General features: G+C 44.2%; 1 protein-coding gene across 1 annotated transcript; it reads left to right on the top strand.

Moving 5' to 3' along the window:
* The first annotated feature begins 1010 nt into the window (after nt 1–1010).
* Nucleotides 1011–11293, top strand: LOC139534332 (TOX high mobility group box family member 4-B-like). The gene is made up of 9 exons (XM_071333393.1): nt 1011–1686; nt 4481–4549; nt 4839–5135; nt 7742–8002; nt 8201–8518; nt 8726–8806; nt 8971–9615; nt 9790–9944; nt 10561–11293. The coding sequence occupies exons 1-9, from the start codon at nt 1588–1590 to the stop codon at nt 10613–10615; spliced, it is 1980 nt and encodes a 659-aa protein (XP_071189494.1). The 5' UTR covers nt 1011–1587; the 3' UTR covers nt 10616–11293.
* The last annotated feature ends 5362 nt before the right edge of the window (nt 11294–16655 follow it).

Here is a 16655-nt window from a genome sequence, read left to right on the forward strand (position 1 = left end):
GTTAAACTGTAGTTCACAAAAAATTGCTTTTCCACTTGGCTAACTCATTTGTAACTCGAGCTCGCGGAACTTCAACTTGTTTGTCGCTCTGTGGAAATGATGTCACTTCCTCTTCTCGAGACAATCACGGAAGCCGGTGAAATGTAAATTTTTTGGTGGAAAATAATCACGGACGAAATTCAGAAAAGTGGGACAGAGCAGATTTCGGGGTAATAATGGACGTAAGAAGCGTAGAAAGTTTCGTAGTGGGGAATCAGGCGTGGTCGGCATTTTCAAACGTGTACAGATTGGATCGCACAAGTGTCCACAATCTTTGGTTTTCCAACACACAATGAACACTTCACGCTCAGCCCAACATCAATTCAGATTTAACGTTAGCTAGCGAGCATAGCTTACAATTTCCTAGTTTGTCACTAGAGCTGCAGTTAGCTTCTGATTCTTTAAAAGTCCTTGAAGCCTTAGATGAACTAGTTAGTGAGCTTCACGTGGCCTTGTTTCAAAAGCTGAGAATGCTTGCTAGTAAAACCAAGATCTCAACACAGGAAAAGGGCGGTCACGATCCCTTTCGTACCATATTCCGGGTGTTCAAATAAAACTGCGACAATGGCTATTTACCTAAATTAATGTTGACAATTGGCTTAACCAAATATTTGAAAGTGAGTTAGTGGTCTGGGATATTCTGTCTCCAGAGAATAAACGGTTACATTTATTTCATTTGGTTTACTAGGCCATTGGGATGAACCATTTGTGAAAAATGGGGGCCTGGGGGGAGAGAAATCTGTGCGATTTGTTGTTTACTCAAGTTGTTTACTTATCTCAATTAGCGATTGGTTGTATACTGACTTGAGCCAGCCATATGAGTATCTACACAAGAACGTTGATTGTTACATGTTGACAAATCTTTGAATTTAAGCAACTGTGAAAGCATTTGTCCGAAATCCCAGACACCCTCTATTCCCAACCATTCCCCACACTGGAACCCGACCCATGGTGATTGATTCCAATCCAAATCCACAGTTCGGGATCCATTGAGCAGCCTTGTTCGAGCGCAGAGCAGAGCAGCTTTGAGAAAGAACTAGACGAGCTCAATTCTGAAATGACTCAAGACACATCAAAATACGGTTATTTGCGGGACTCCATATAACTTGTACTATTACCCATCTGTTAACATGAGTTTGTCTGTTTTTTTTTCGGGTGTAGTGGCTGTAGAATTTTAACCAGACATACCACTAGCACATGATTCGGTACCACACAGCCTTGCGTCAGCTAGGATAGCCACGCTAATTAGTAAAGAGACAGGTTATTTTTGGTGTGAGTGAGAGCGCTGGCGTGCACTACAATAGTTATTTGGCCATATGAGCATGGCTAACAACTGCTTCGTTTCATACCATCAAGTCGCTAAATCCTGCATATTTCATGACAGAAATCTGAATTCGTTGTGTGTAGCCTCGAGTCTTGATTTCTTTTTTGGTTATACATTTTGTGGTACTAAAACAAAGTCAGTGGTACAGACGTTTTAGATTATAGATTTATTCAGCATATCAACCAATTGCATTGATTTAATGTCATACGAGGCGCCATTAGATAATGGACCTGCATTTTTATTCCGATCTAACGGATGGGACTGGGCCACACGGAGATCCAGAATTCCTGGACCCTGGGTCTTTCAATGGATATGACGATAAGGTGACTGACAGCGAGATTGATTTGACAAGCGACCTGTGTGTCTGTCTGTGTGTTGTGCTCTATGGAAAACTCACTGACTCTCACATGCACTCAGAATCCTGGACAATAACTATTTTACAACAGCATATAAGGGCTTGGTTGAATATGTAATATATATCCAGTACATGTGTGTGGGGAGGTGATGTGAGCTCAGCTGTTATTGGGATTTTCCTTTTCAATGTTTTGATGAATGGTAAAGTTTGTGTGAACATTATATCTAGGTGTTGGTTATTATGGTCTGATGAGGTGCTGATGAGGTCATCCCAATTATTATTATTTTTCAACTTTATTTAACTAGACAAGTAAGTATTTGTATTTATTATGGATCACCATCAGGTTCTGCCAAGGCAGCAGCTACTCTTCCTGGGGTCCAGCAAATTTAAGGCAGTTTATACAATTTAAAAAACATTACAATACATTCAGACTGTGTGCCATCGGGCCCCTACTCTACCACTACAACATATATACAGTACAAAATCCGTGTGTATAGTGCGTATGCTATCGTGTGTGTGTGTGTGTATGCGCCTATGTTTGTGTTGCTTCACAGTCCCTGCTGTTCCATAAGGTGTTTTTTCAAATCTGTTTATTAAATCAAAATGTTCTGCTAGCATATGTTACTTGATGTGGTATAGAGTTCCATGTAGTCATGGCTCTATTTAGTACTGTGCGCCTTCCATCGTCTGCATGGGTGTCCGAGCTGTGTGCCAGTAATTCAAACAGACAGCTCGACATGTCAATACATCTCATAAATACAAGCAGTAATGAAGTCAATTTCTCCTCCACTTTGAGCCAGAAGAGATTGACATGCATATTATTAATATTAGCTCTCTGTGTACATCCAATGGCCAGCCGTGCTGCCCAGTTCTGAACCAATTGCAATTTTCCTAAGTCCTTTTTTTGTGGCACCTGACCACACGACTGAACAGTAGTCCAGGTGCGACAAAACTAGGACCTGTAGGACCTGCCTTGTTGACAGTGCTGTCAAGAAGGTAGAGCAGTGCCTTATCATAGACATACTTCTTCCCATCTTAGCTACTGTATCAATATGTTTTGACCATGACAGTTTACAATCCAGGGTAACTCCAAGCAGTTTAGTCACCTCAACTTGCTCAATTTCCACATTATTTATTTGACGTTTAGGGTTTAGTGAATGATTTGTCCCAAATACAATGATTTTAGTTTTATAAATATTTAGGACTAACTTATTCCTTGCCACCCACTCTAAAACTAACTGCAACTCTTTGGTAAGTGTTGCAGTAATTTCAGTCGCTGTAGTAGCTGACATGTATATTGTTGAGTCATCCGCATACATAGACACTCTGGCTTTCCTCAAGGCCAGTGGCAATTCATTAGTAAAGAATGAAAAAAGTAATGGGCCAAGACAACTGCCTTGGGGAATTTCTGATTCTACCTGGATTATGTTGGAGAGGCTTCCATTTAAGAACACCCTCTGTGTTCTGCTAAACAGGTAACTCTTTATCCACAATATAGCAGGGGGTGTAAAGCCATAACACATACGTTTTGCCAGCAGCAGACTATGATTGATTAATGTCAAAGGCCGCACTGAAGTCTAACAAAACAGCCCCCACAATCTTTTTATCATCAATTTCTCTCAGCCAATCATCAGTTATTTGTGTAAGTGCTGTGCGTGTTGAATGTCCTTCTCTATAAGCATGCTGAAAGTCTGTTGTCAATTTGTTTACTGTAAAATAGCATTGTATCTGGTCAAACAATTTTTTCCAAAAGTTTATTACGGGTTGGTAATAGGCTGATTGGTCGGCTATTTGAGCCAGTAAAGGGGGCTTTACTATTCTTAGGTAGCGGAATGACTTTTGCTTCCCTCCAAGCCTGAGGGCACACACTTTCTAGTAGGCTTAAATTGAAGATGTGGCAAATAGGAGCGGCAATATCATCCACTATTATCCTCAGTCATTTTCCATCCAAGTTGTCAGACCCCAGTGGCTTGTCATTGTTGATAAACAACAATAATTTCCCCACCTCTTCCTCACTAACTTTACGGAATTTAAAATTACAATGCTTGTTCTGTCATAATTCGGTCCGTTTTCGATGTGTAGTGTCAGCATTTGTTGCTGGTATGTTATGCCTAAATTTGCTAATCTTGCCAAGGAAAAAATCATTAAAGTAGTTGGCAATATCAGTTGGTTTTGTGATGAATGAGCCATCTGATTCAATGAATGATGGAGCTGAGTTTGCCTTTTTCCCCAGAATTTCATTTAAGGTGCTCCAAAGCTTTTTACTATCAATTGTTATTTCATTTATCTTGGTTTCGTGGTGTAGTATCTTCTTCTTTTTATTCAGTTTAGTCACATGATTTCTCAATTTGCAATAAGTTTGCCAATTGGTTGTGCAGCCAGACTTATTTGCCATTCCTTTTGCCTCATCCCTCTCAACCATACAATTTTTCAATTCCTCATCAATCCACGGGGATTTAGCACTTTTTAGCCATTTTCTTAATGGGTGCATACTTATTAGCAACTGGAGTAAGCAATTTCATAAATGTTTCAAGTGCAGTGTCTGTTTGCTCCTCATTACACACCACGGACCAACAAATATTATTTACATCAATAACATAGGAATCACTACAAAACTTCTTGTATGACCTCTTATACACTATGTTAGGCCCAGCCGTTGGAACTTTGGTTTTCCTAGACATGGCTACTATGTTGTGATCACTACATCTGATGGATCTGGATACTGCTTTCAAGCTCATTTCTGCAGCATTTGTGTGTTTCAGTTCCCGGAAGGCAGTGATAACTACCTGACCATCAGCGGGGCGGGCCATCCGTTCCTCTCATCCTCTGAGGTAGCTACTCATTCCTTCCTTCCACTTCTCTCGCTTCTAAACTCTCATTCACTATCTTTTTCTCTCCACTATCCTGTCTCTCTCTCTCTCTCTCTCTTTACAACACACACAATCTGCAGTTACTCACATCACACCCAATATAGCAGGGGAGGAAGTCTCAATCAATAATAATAATAACCTTTGCTCTTCCCACCCTCTTTCCCCTCTTCTCTCTCTTCTCCTCTTCCTCTTTTCTCCATACCCCCTTTCCTTCTTACCATCTCTTCTCCCTCTCGCTCTTCCCCAATAGACGTTCCACACCCCCAGTCTGGGAGATGAGGAGTTCGAGATCCCCCCCATCTCCCTGGATCCAGACCAGGCGCTCATCGCGTCCGATGTGGTGGCCCACTTCGGAGAGCTGTCGGATGGAGAGCGAGGTGGCTTGTCCACCCCCGGGAACGTTGTGGTCGGGGGAGACAACCCGTCCTTCGCCTCCACCTTTGTGAATCCCCACCAGGGGTCTCAGGGACTGGACCACCACCTGAGTCTGGGGGTCATCAGTCAGCCCGGTGGAGGAGGAGCTATTCTGGGGTCTGCTCTGGGCATGGTGAGGACTGCAAGGGTTGAGGATGCTTTCAAAATGGCACCCTATTCTCTATGTAGTGCACTGCTTTTGAAACGGGCCTGCATATGAATCTGGTCAAATGTAGTACACTATATACAGTACCAGTCAAACGTTTGGACACACCTACTCATTCCAGGGTTTTTCTTTATTTTTACTATTTTCTACATTGTAGAATAATAGTGAAGATATCTTCACCTGGAATGCTTTTCCAACAGTCTTGAAGGAGTTCCCACATATGCGAAGCACTTGGCTGCTTTTCCTTCACTCAATTGGGTTGAGGTCAGGTGATATTAGAGGCCAGGTCATCTGATCCAGCCCTCCACTCCTTGGTCAAATATCCCTTACACAACTCTAATGAACTTATCCTCTGCAGCAGAGGTAACTCCTTTCCTGTGGCGGTCCTCATGAGAGCCAGTTTCATCATAGCGTTTGATGGTTTTTGCGACTGCGGTTAAAGAAACGTTCAAAGTTCTTGAAATGTTCTGTAGTGACTGACCATATCTTCAAGTAATGGACTGTTGCTTCTCTTTGTTTATTTTAGCTGTTTTGCCATAATATGGACTCGGTCTTTTACCAAATAGGGCTATCTTCTGTATACCACCCCTACCTTGTCACAACACAGCTGATTGGCTCAAAGGAAAGACATTTCACAAATGAACTTTTAACAAGGCACACCTGTTAATTGAAATGCATTCCAGGTGACTACCTAATGAAGCTGTTTTAGAGAATGTCAAGAGTGTGCGAAGGTGTCATCAAGGCAAAGGGTGGCTACTTTGAAAAATATCAAATATATTTTGATTTGTTTAAAACTTTTTTTGTTTACTAGATGATTCCATATGTGTTATTTCATAGTTTTGATGTCTTCACTATTATTCTACAATGTAGAAAATAGTAAAAATAAAGAAAAACCCTGGAATGAGTAGGTGTGTCCAAACATTTGACTGGTACTCTAGGTAATAGCCTATTAGGGTGCCATTTCCGACACAATTAGTTCTTGACAGAAATATGAAATTATATGAATTGGGCCCTTTTCACACCACAGTCCATTATTTGATAACAAGATGGTTGCTGCCTGTAATCAGGCCCGGTCCTGGCCCTTCTGCCGCCCTAGACGAGACAATATTTTGGGGTTCATTTTCAGTTCTGAATAAAAGTTGAAAATATGTCTTGAGTAGGACCGGACCGGACCAAATCTGAACCAAACATAGACATCTATGTTTGGGCCAAATCAAGGCCGGTCCAGACCGAACCAAATCTCAATTTAACATAGACGTCTATGATTGGTTCAGATTAGATCCAGTCCATAGATGTTGAAATCAAGTCCGGATGACACCAAATCAATACAAAAAAAAGACGTCCGGACAGGACCAAAAAAAAAAAGTCCAAAAGACGTCCTCGTTGGTCGGTGCTTACTGGGGTGTAGTGGAGGCTGGTGGGACGAGCTATAGGAAGACGGGCTCATTGTAATGGCTGGACTGGAATAAATGGAACGGTATCAAACATATGGAAACCAGATGTTTGACTCCTTTCCTTCTATTCCATTCCAGCTATTACAATGGGCCTGATCCTCCTATACCTCCTCCCACCAGCCTCCAATGCTGGGGTGTAGCCTACAGTGTCAGCCCACAATGACATTTTATGAATGCTCATCCATGTGGTAGACCTACCATTTGTAAAATAGGCAGTTGCATTGGCTTTATTAGTCCTGATTCCTGTTACTAATCATTTTGGCTGTTTTAAGCTCTGAATATCAGCTACCCAACTTTATCAGGAGTTATCCTGAGCCTATTTGCAATGAGAATCAATGTGTTTACATAGCGGGAAATGCAGAAGCATTTTATTTTTCACTATGATCATCTTGTAAAAACAATTATGGATACAAACTTGAAACCACTGATTATCATGACAATTTAGCCCGCGGTGTGAAACTCCTCGACAGCAGTTGTGAATAGCCTGATTTTTCCATTCCATATTATCCATTTTACTTTGAGCTGTCCTGTTTTAAAGAATATGATGTTTGTTAACATGCCATATTCACATCGAAGCACATTTTTGATTTGATTGGGTGCCATTTAGGTTAGGCTATTTGATCGGAGAAGCGTGCATGATGTTGAAAGTGTCTCTTGACATACATTTTACCTGTAGGCTACAGCAAAGGCCATATACTCTTTCTACCATAGGCTAAATTATTTATGTTAGATGATTTTTTTGAAGTAATGTTGGTGGAGCGCCGCAGCGGTGTGTCTCGCCAACAGCACACTGGAGAGGCGCATTCGGCATGGACGAGCAAAATATTTTGCGCCCCTGCTTTTGACAAAGTGGGCTCTGCTTATCACAGGAGGGCATCAGCGCTCACCTAAATAATCCATATGCCACTAGGTGAGAGGAATTGTAGTTCTTTTTGTGCAAAATTATGTGAGGTTTTATGTGTTGTTGATGGTGTGTCTTGGTCAGTTTAGCTCGGAAAATGCCGCCCTCTTCAATCTGCTGCTGTCGACGGTCGCCTAATCCTGCCTAATGGGCGGGCCCCTGCCTGTAATACATTGTCTTTGGCTTTTTCTATGTATGAATCCTGCCTCATTTTCCAGGATCTGGGCCACCCCGTTGGCTCCCAGTTCAGCAGCTCCTCCCCCATGACCATAGACGCCCCGCTGAGTGACATGGACCACGGCCTGTTGGGCCACAACCAGCTGACCACCATCGACCAATCGGAGCTCAGCGCCCAGCTGGGGCTCAGCCTAGGGGGCGGGGCCATCCTGGCGAGGTCGCAGTCACCTGACCAACCACTGTCGGCCGCTGCTTCGCCGGCCGGCTCGCTACAGGACGACGACATGGACGACTTCAGACAGGTCAGTCCTATTGGTCGGTCTGTCTACTAGTCAGTCTGTCTGTTTATTGGTTCGTCTGTCTGCCTCAGTCTCTTCATTGATTACAGTCACACACAAATTTGTATTCAAACTTCACTTTATATGAAACTGATATCCTTGTTTTTGCTATTCCTCCCTTTCTCCCATCCCACCCCTCCTCCTTCCATTCTAACTCAGCAGAGTGTGTTGGTGGAGTCCCCTATCTCTCTCGGCGTCATCTCCCTAGAGCCCCCAGTCTCCGACTCCCCTATTCCTTCCTTCGCTCCGTCCTCCAGCACCCCTCCTACTCTCGTCCGGAGAGGGGCAGCGGCCGGAGGAGGGAAGAAAGGGAAGAAAAGGAAAGAATCTAACGAGCCCCAGAAGCCTGTGTCGGCCTACGCTCTGTTCTTCAGGGACACACAGGCAGCCATTAAGGGCCAGAACCCCAGCGCCACCTTCGGAGAGGTGTCCAAGATAGTGGCCTCCATGTGGGATAGCCTGGGGGAGGAGCAGAAGCAGGTACACACACACACACACACACACACACACACACACACACACACACACACACACACACACACACATTCACATGTGCAAACACGCATGTTCACAATCACATTCACTACACAAGGACATGTAAAGCACACTCACTACACAAGCACACGCAGATATGAATAATGTAATGGTATCGGGTTCATGATATCCCTGTATGTGTATTCCTCTCAGGTGTACAAGAGGAAGACGGAAGCAGCTAAGAAGGAGTATCTCAAGGCTCTGGCAGCCTACAGAGATAATCAGCTTTCTCAGGTGAGGCAAGACGAGTATTCCTAGAGAGCACTTCAGTTATGTGTGTGAGTAGGTTTATTATGATGGCCACCCTTTGTCAGTGTGTAAACTACATCTCCTCTTTTCCCTCTCAACTCCTCTCTCTTGTAACCCCTCTACCTTTCTCCTCCTCTTCTCTCTCCCAGCCAAACATTGAGGTTCTGGACACTTCCCCGTCGCCTCCCTCTCCTCCTCCCGTCGCCCCACTCCCCGCCCCTGCTCCCCGTTCCACCCGTTCCTCCGTCCCCCACCTCGCCCCTGAAGAGAACACCATCACCAACATCTGCACCTCCAACATCATCCTAGCAGGTGGAGACCTCCCTCAGGTCACCACCCGCTCCCGTACAGGGGCGCACAAACCCCCCACTCCTACGCCCGCCCTGGCCCCAAGCCCCCCCACCGTTACTAAAATCATCATCAAGCAACAGACGTCGCCATCAGGGGTAATGGTGGTGTCAAGTAGTACGGTATTGTCTACTCGGCAGCCGCCACCACTCCAACAGATGCAGAACACCCCTCCTCCGCCCCGTCTCCAGCAGATGGTACATGCCCAGGCCCCACCGCCACTGCAGGCCAAACCAAGAGGCGGGGGTGCCATGGCACCACCCCCTCTGCAGATCAAGATCGTCCCTCCCGCCTCAGATTTGGACTCTCCTGTTATCGGCACGGCGGCAGGGGGGTTAGCCGCGTTGGGGGGGGCCACTCTGACCTCGGGGGAGGTGGTACAGTCCGCTGCCTTAGTAACAGCCTGTTCGATGGAAGCCGAGGACGGGGCTGAAGGAGAGGATGGGGTAAGAGAAGTATAGAATAGAAAAACTTTAGCATATATTTTCATAATTTTCTCTGAAAACTCAGGGCCCTGGTCATCTAATGATTGGTATCCTTCACACTACTGTATATCAACCACTGTCTTTCTCTCTCCTCTACCTCTCTCTCCCTCCGGTCTTTCACCTCTCCCTTCCCAGATGCAGGTGGAGTTGAATGTGTCTCCGGGGCCAGATGTGACCCAGACCTGCAGCCCTAACCTGTGTGTCCGAGCCGGCTGCACCAACCCAGCTGTAGAGAACAAGGACTGGGACAGGGAATACTGCAGCAACGAGTGTGTGGCCACACACTGCAGGTACAGACAGATACATGGCTGGACATAGGCTACGTTTAGACAGGCAGCCCAATTCTGTGCTTTTTTCACTTTTTTTCACTTTTGATCAATCAGATAAGTGCTGAAAAAAATCTGATGTGAAAATATCTGATGATTGGTCAAAATACCAATTTGTGGAAAAAATATCAGAATTGGGCTGCCTGTCTAAATGCAGCCATACAGACACGTATACAGAACACACTGACATTACCACCTGAAACACTTAGGAGTCAAGATGTTCTTCCCAAAGAATGGTCTCGAGGCGAAAGAACCGCACACCTGCGGTTGAGGTGCTGGCTAGCGGAGTAGAACACTTGGAAAAGAAAAGGAGAGCCGCACACTCTAGGAGCTCCGATGCAATAGATTTATAACCTAATAACCAACGTTTCGACAGCTCAGATCCAGACTCATTGTGGAGAAGAAACGAATGTCCGTGGGTGTGGCGTAGCGTTTGGCAGTAGCAGTTTGGGTAGCCAGGAAAGAAAATGTCGACAAAGCAACATTTCTGCTCTAATTGTGATTTTATTTATTATTGATTAGTTGATCGATTTTTTTTTTTTTTTTGATTTTTTTCTTCTCCAATTTATTGTCTTTATAGGGATGTGTTCATGGCCTGGTGTGCGATCCGAGGGCAGGACTCCACTGTCACGTAAGGAATGGACAGAAGAGAGGAGTGATAGATGGACAAAGACTTCAAAGAGGAGTGAGAGGAGAGAAGAGTGATATATATGGACATGATAGGGATTAGCCAGGACTAAAGAGAAAGGAGAGGGGAGTGAAGAATGGAGAAGAGAAGAGAGGGACTTGGCTTTTTTCCACAACCAGACTTTGTCCTCATAGAATAATCAAGCAGAAGACCAATACTCCTGTGCTGATACATTATGAAGTTTAAATAATATCATTTTATATGAAATGTTTTTAAGGTGATATGTAATATAACGCTACAGGCGCCACTGGTATGTCTCTTGCATTTCATAGCTCGTGCCATAGAGTTGGACAAAGGGCACATATTTGCAAATGGTGCTGTCCATGCAAAAATAGACTGTGTTAATCTATCCAACTCTACGGCTAATGACGTTTTTTCTCCTGACCATGGTATCAGTGTTGTCGTATCCAAGTGATTTCAAGGTATGTACAGTGCATTCGGAAAGTATTCAGACCCCTTGACTTTTTCCACATTTTGCTACGTTACAGCCTTATTCTGAAATGGATTAAATGAAGAAAAAAAAAATCATCAATTTCCACACAATACCCCATAATGACGAAGCAAAAACAGTTTAAAAAAAAACATTTTTGCAAATGTATGAAAAATAAACAACAGAAATACCTTATTTACACAAGTATTCAGACCCTTTGCTATGAGACTCGAAATTGTTTCCACTGATCATCCTTAAGATCTTTATACTGATTAGACACGATTTGAAAAGGCACACACCTGTCTATATAAGGTCCCACAGTTGACAGTGCATGTCAGAGCAAAAACCAAGCCATGAGTAGGGCTGTTGCGGTGACCATATTACTGCCACACCGGCAGTCACGAGTCATGAAGGCAGTCAAATTCCACATGACCGTTTAGTCACGGTAATTAAGCTTCTCTAAGCTCTGATGCTGCTGCTGGTCATTGGTAGCCTACCAAACATGCTACCTGCCTGGTACTCAGCAATCTATTGTCCCTCTAATCACTCTGACATCAATGCAAATGTATTCTAAAATCGAATCAAACTTCATGAGAGCCCATCAGCTCATGTTGCGCAACATTTCTATAGACTATGCAATTGTGGGAGAAAACAGAGTGATGGTCACTAACAAAAAGAGGAGGATCCCATCAGCTTTCTAAAGGCTAGGCCTACTATATTTAGTCATTTCTCAACTTTCCTAATGTTAAGCACATTGCTTATATTTACAACAGGAGTATAGCCTACCTGGCTGGCATGAAAATAAACCACTGGGAAAAGCGTCCTCCATTCGCTATTTAAGTGCATAGATGACTTATTTTTTCCCACTGCCCTGTTTCGATACAGGTGCATGATAATGGTCCATTCTAAATCAAAACAAATGTCACACATATATTATTTAGTATATGTAAAGACAAAATTAAATCAAGAATAGTCTGATAGGTGACAATATTAGCCTGTCACTTGTGAATGATGCATAAGCATAAGAAACAATGCCTTTTTTTTGCGACTTGTTCGAATCATAGTCGCACACCTCATGTAGCCTAGGCCATAGGCCTCTTTTTTAATAAGATTTGTATCACTAAAGTGGCCAAATAACTTCTTAAAATGAAGCACATTAATCTGCTTTACAAGGGGTGTAGAGCCTAACTGGCATATACACTGCTCAAAAAAATAAAGGGAACACTTAAACAACACAATGTAACTCCAAGTCAATCACACTTCTATGAAATCAAACTGTCCACTTAGGAAGCAACACTGATTGACAATAAATTTCACATGCTGTTGTGCAAATGGAATAGACAAAAGGTGGAAATTATAGGCAATTAGCAAGACACCCCCAAAAAAGGAGTGATTCTGCAGGTGGTGACCACAGACCACTTCTCAGTTCCTATGCTTCCTGGCTGATGTTTTGGTCACTTTTGAATGCTGGCGGTGCTCTCACTCTAGTGGTAGCATGAGACGGAGTCTACAACCCACACAAGTGGCTCAGGTAGTGCAGTTCATCCAGGATGGCACATCAATGCGAGCTGTGGCAAAAAGGTTTGCTGTGTCTGTCAGCGTAGTGTCCAGAGCATGGAGGCGCTACCAGGAGACAGGCCAGTACATCAGGAGACGTGGAGGAGGCCGTAGGGGGGCAACAACCCAGCAGCAGGACCGCTACCTCCGCCTTTGTGCAAGGAGGTGCACTGCCAGAGCCCTGCAAAATGACCTCCAGCAGGCCACAAATGTGCATGTGTCAGCATATGGTCTCACAAGGGGTCTGAGGATCTCATCTCGGTACCTAATGGCAGTCAGGCTACCTCTGGAGAACACATGGAGGGCTGTGCGGCCCCACAAAGAAATGCCACCCCACACCATGACTGACCCACCGCCAAACCGGTCATGCTGGAGGATGTTGCAGGCAGCAGAACGTTCTCCACGGCGTCTCCAGACTCTGTCACGTCTGTCACATGTGCTCATGTGCTCAGTGTGAACCTGCTTTCATCTGTGAAGAGCACAGGGCGCCAGTGGCGAATTTGCCAATCTTGGTGTTCTCTGGTAAATGCCAAACGTCCTGCACGGTGCTGGGCTGTAAGCACAACCCCCACCTGTGGATGTCGGGCCCTCATACCACCCTCATGGAGTCTGTTTCTGACCGTTTGAGCAGACACATGCACATTTGTGGCCTGCTGGAGGTCATTTTGCAGGGCTCTGGCAGTGCACCTCCTTGCACAAAGGCGGAGGTAGCGGTCCTGCTGCTGGGTTGTTGCCCTCCTATGGCCTCCTCCACGTCTCCTGATGTACTGGCCTGTCTCCTGGTAGCGCCTCCATGCTCTGGACACTACACTGACAGACACAGCAAACCTTTTTGCCACAGCTTGCATTGATGTGCCATCCTGGATGAACTGCACTACCTGAGCCACTTGTGTGGGTTGTAGACTCCGTCTCATGCTACCACTAGAGTGAGAGCACCGCCAGCATTCAAAAGTGACCAAAACATCAGCCAGGAAGCATAGGAACTGAGAAGTTGTCTGTGGTCACCACCTGCAGAATCACTCCTTTTTTGGGGGTGTCTTGCTAATTGCCTATAATTTCCACCTTTTGTCTATTCCATTTGCACAACAGCATGTGAAATTTATTGTCAATCAGTGTTGCTTCCTAATTGGACAGTTTGATTTCACAGAAGTGTGATTGACTTGGAGTTACATTGTGTTGTATAAGTGTTCCCTTTATTTTTTTGAGCAGTGTATAAGCAGCATGTGAGTTTCAAGTTTGGGGAAGATCATTTTCACCATAAAAATGCACCTTTATAATAAAAGCATTACATGCATAATTGTCTTTGCGGTCACTTTTGATAATGGTGTTTTCCTCTAATTGAACATTTGCGCTTATAGCCTACTACTATGTCCACATTGCTGCGCTTATAATGTGAAGAAATAGCCTAATAGTTTATCAACATTTTAAGCTAAACATTCTGATCTGTTGCGTCAGTCATATTGCATTAAAAAGGTTTTTTTGATGCTAGTGGCTGTATTAATTTGGGCTCTATAGCATCCCACAACTGTCCCAGACTGTTTGGAATATTTATTTATCGCACAGAATAGAATAGGTTGACTTTTGTACTACGGGGGATAGTAGCTTGACATAGACTAGTGCTTTTGCTGTTCGTTAGGCCTTCTCATCTTGTTGGCTGACAAAGTAAATGTGGACAGTTTTTACAATATCTTCAATATGTACCTCGGAATTGGATAAGAACTTGCGCAGCTGCGTCCTCGATATGTCTGTCTTCACTTGTAGCCTGTGAGAAAGACGCGATCACGTGACAGATTGCGCAGCACACTCAGGGAGAAGGGCACAACGCAGCACTCCGGGCCGCAAAAGGCATGGATTTTTTTTAGGATGCATTACAGCCACAAGGGGATGCCACCGTGAAATTCGAGGCATTATCAAGTGCTTGTTAAATTGTGAATGATACTATTGGAGTGTGTACAGCCTGCACAAAAAATAAAGCAGAGCTCATGCCATTCAAGCAACTTTTTTCAAATCACCATTAGTCTCATCATGCAGCCTTACAAAGTTTGTAGAACAACTAAAGTTACATTGATAACTCTAAATTAAGCATATAGGAGTACCTATTTCTTTGTTAACCGCTCAACACAGAATAGCCGCATGTGCTCACTCCCTCAAATCGAGAGAATATTTATATTTATTCTGCTTTGTTCAATTGTATTCTTCATACTATAAAATAATGCCACGGAATTATAAGCAAATCTTGTCTGCTGAATGAAGTAGTGTAGCCCACAGCCATTTGACATAGCCACATCAGGACCTAACACAAGGACAACTCAGAGTATGCTATTCTTTTCTTCTGAAATAGACTACATTTTCTTCTTATCATGCTTCTTTAGACCTGTCTAAAATAAATAATGGATTTATTGTGAAGGTGTAGGCTATATTACATGGATTTATTCAACTTTTTAAAATGGCTTGTGGGCTGTGTGTGGAAACCAAGAGATGCTAAATGTGCTTATGTTAATTAACGGTCAATTACCGTGAGCCTGACAGTTATTTGCTTGACAATCACTGGCTGACAAAATTTCATGAACACCACAGCCCTAGCCATAAGGTCGGAAGAATTATTCGTAGAGCTCTGAGATAGGATTGTGTTGAGGCACAGATCTGGGGAATGGTACCAAAAAATGTCTGCAGCATTGAAGGTCCCCAAGAACACAGTGGCCTCCATCATTCTTAAATGGAAGAAGTTTGGAACCACAAAGACACTTCCTAGAGCTGGCTGCCCGGCCAAACTGAGCAATCGGGGGAGAAGGGCCTTGGTCAGGGAGGTGACCAAGAACCCGATGGTCAGTGACAGAGATCCAGAATTCCTCTGTGGAGATGGGAGAACCTTCCAGAAGGACAACCATCTCTGCAGCACTCCAGCAATCAGGCCTTTATGGTAGAGTGGCCAGACGGAAGCCACTCCTCAGTAAAAGGCATATGACAGCCTGCTTGGAGTTTGCCAAAAGGCACCTAAGGACTTTCAGACCATGAGAAACAAGATTCTCTGGTCTGATGAAACCAAGATTGAACTCTTTGGCCTGAATGCCAAGCGTCACGTCTGGAGGAAACCTGGCATCATCCCTACGGTGAAGCATGGTGGTGGCAGCATCATGCTGTGGAGATGTTTTTCAGCGGTAGGGACTGGGAGACTAGTCAGGATCGAGGGAAAGATAAACGGAGCAAAGTACAGAGAGATCCGCAATAAAAACCTGCTCGCTCAGGGCCTCAGACTGGGGGGGCGAAGGTTCACTGTTGAACAGGACAACGACTCTAAACACACAGCCAAGACAACGCAGGAGTGGCTTCGGGGCAAGTCTCTGAATGTCATTGAGTGGCCCAGCCAGAGCCCGGACTTGAACCCGATCGAACATCTCTGGACAGACCTGAAATTAGCTGTGCAGCAACGCTCCCCGTCCAACCTGACAGAGCTCGAGAGGCTCTGCAGAGAAGAATGGGAGAAACTCTCCAAATACAGGTGTGCCAAGCTTGTAGCATCATACCCAAGAATAATCAAGGCTGTAATCGCTGCCAAAGGTGCTTCAACAAAGTACTGAGTAAAGGGTTTGAATACCTTTGCAAATTTGATATTTCTGTTTTTTATTTTTAATAAATTTGCAAAAATGTCGAAACCTAATTTTGCTTTCTCATTATCAGGTATTGTGTGTAGATTGATGGGGGAGGGGAACAATTGAATACATTTTAGAAGAAGGCTGTAACGTAACAAAATGTGGAAAACGTCAAGGGGTCTGAATACTTTTCGAATGCACTGTAAATCATGCATTGTGATTTGATAGCCCTGCCTGCAACTTAAAATCAGTGTCACCCTCAGCCCTAGTAGGAATTTCCTCTCGGTCTAATGGTTAAGACAGTTGGTTTCCGGAGCAGGGGACCGGGTTTGACTTAAAATAAACCTCTGGGCTGTGTTCAGGAGTGTGCAACATTATGAACGTTGCAGATAGCAATGCTATGTATTGAA

Source organism: Salvelinus alpinus, chromosome 11 (genome assembly GCF_045679555.1).
Source record: "Salvelinus alpinus chromosome 11, SLU_Salpinus.1, whole genome shotgun sequence".
NCBI classification, from domain to species: domain Eukaryota; kingdom Metazoa; phylum Chordata; class Actinopteri; order Salmoniformes; family Salmonidae; genus Salvelinus; species Salvelinus alpinus.

Excerpts from the sequence above, each read along its gene's own strand:
- LOC139534332 (XM_071333393.1), top strand. The coding sequence starts at position 1,588 with ATGGACCTGCATTTTTATTCCGATCTAACGGATGGGACTGGGCCACAC. Across the intron at positions 8,003-8,200 it reads ACATGGACGACTTCAGACAG|AGTGTGTTGGTGGAGTCCCC; the intron begins GTCAGTCCTATT and ends CTAACTCAGCAG. Across the intron at positions 9,616-9,789 it reads GGGCTGAAGGAGAGGATGGG|ATGCAGGTGGAGTTGAATGT; the intron begins GTAAGAGAAGTA and ends CTCCCTTCCCAG.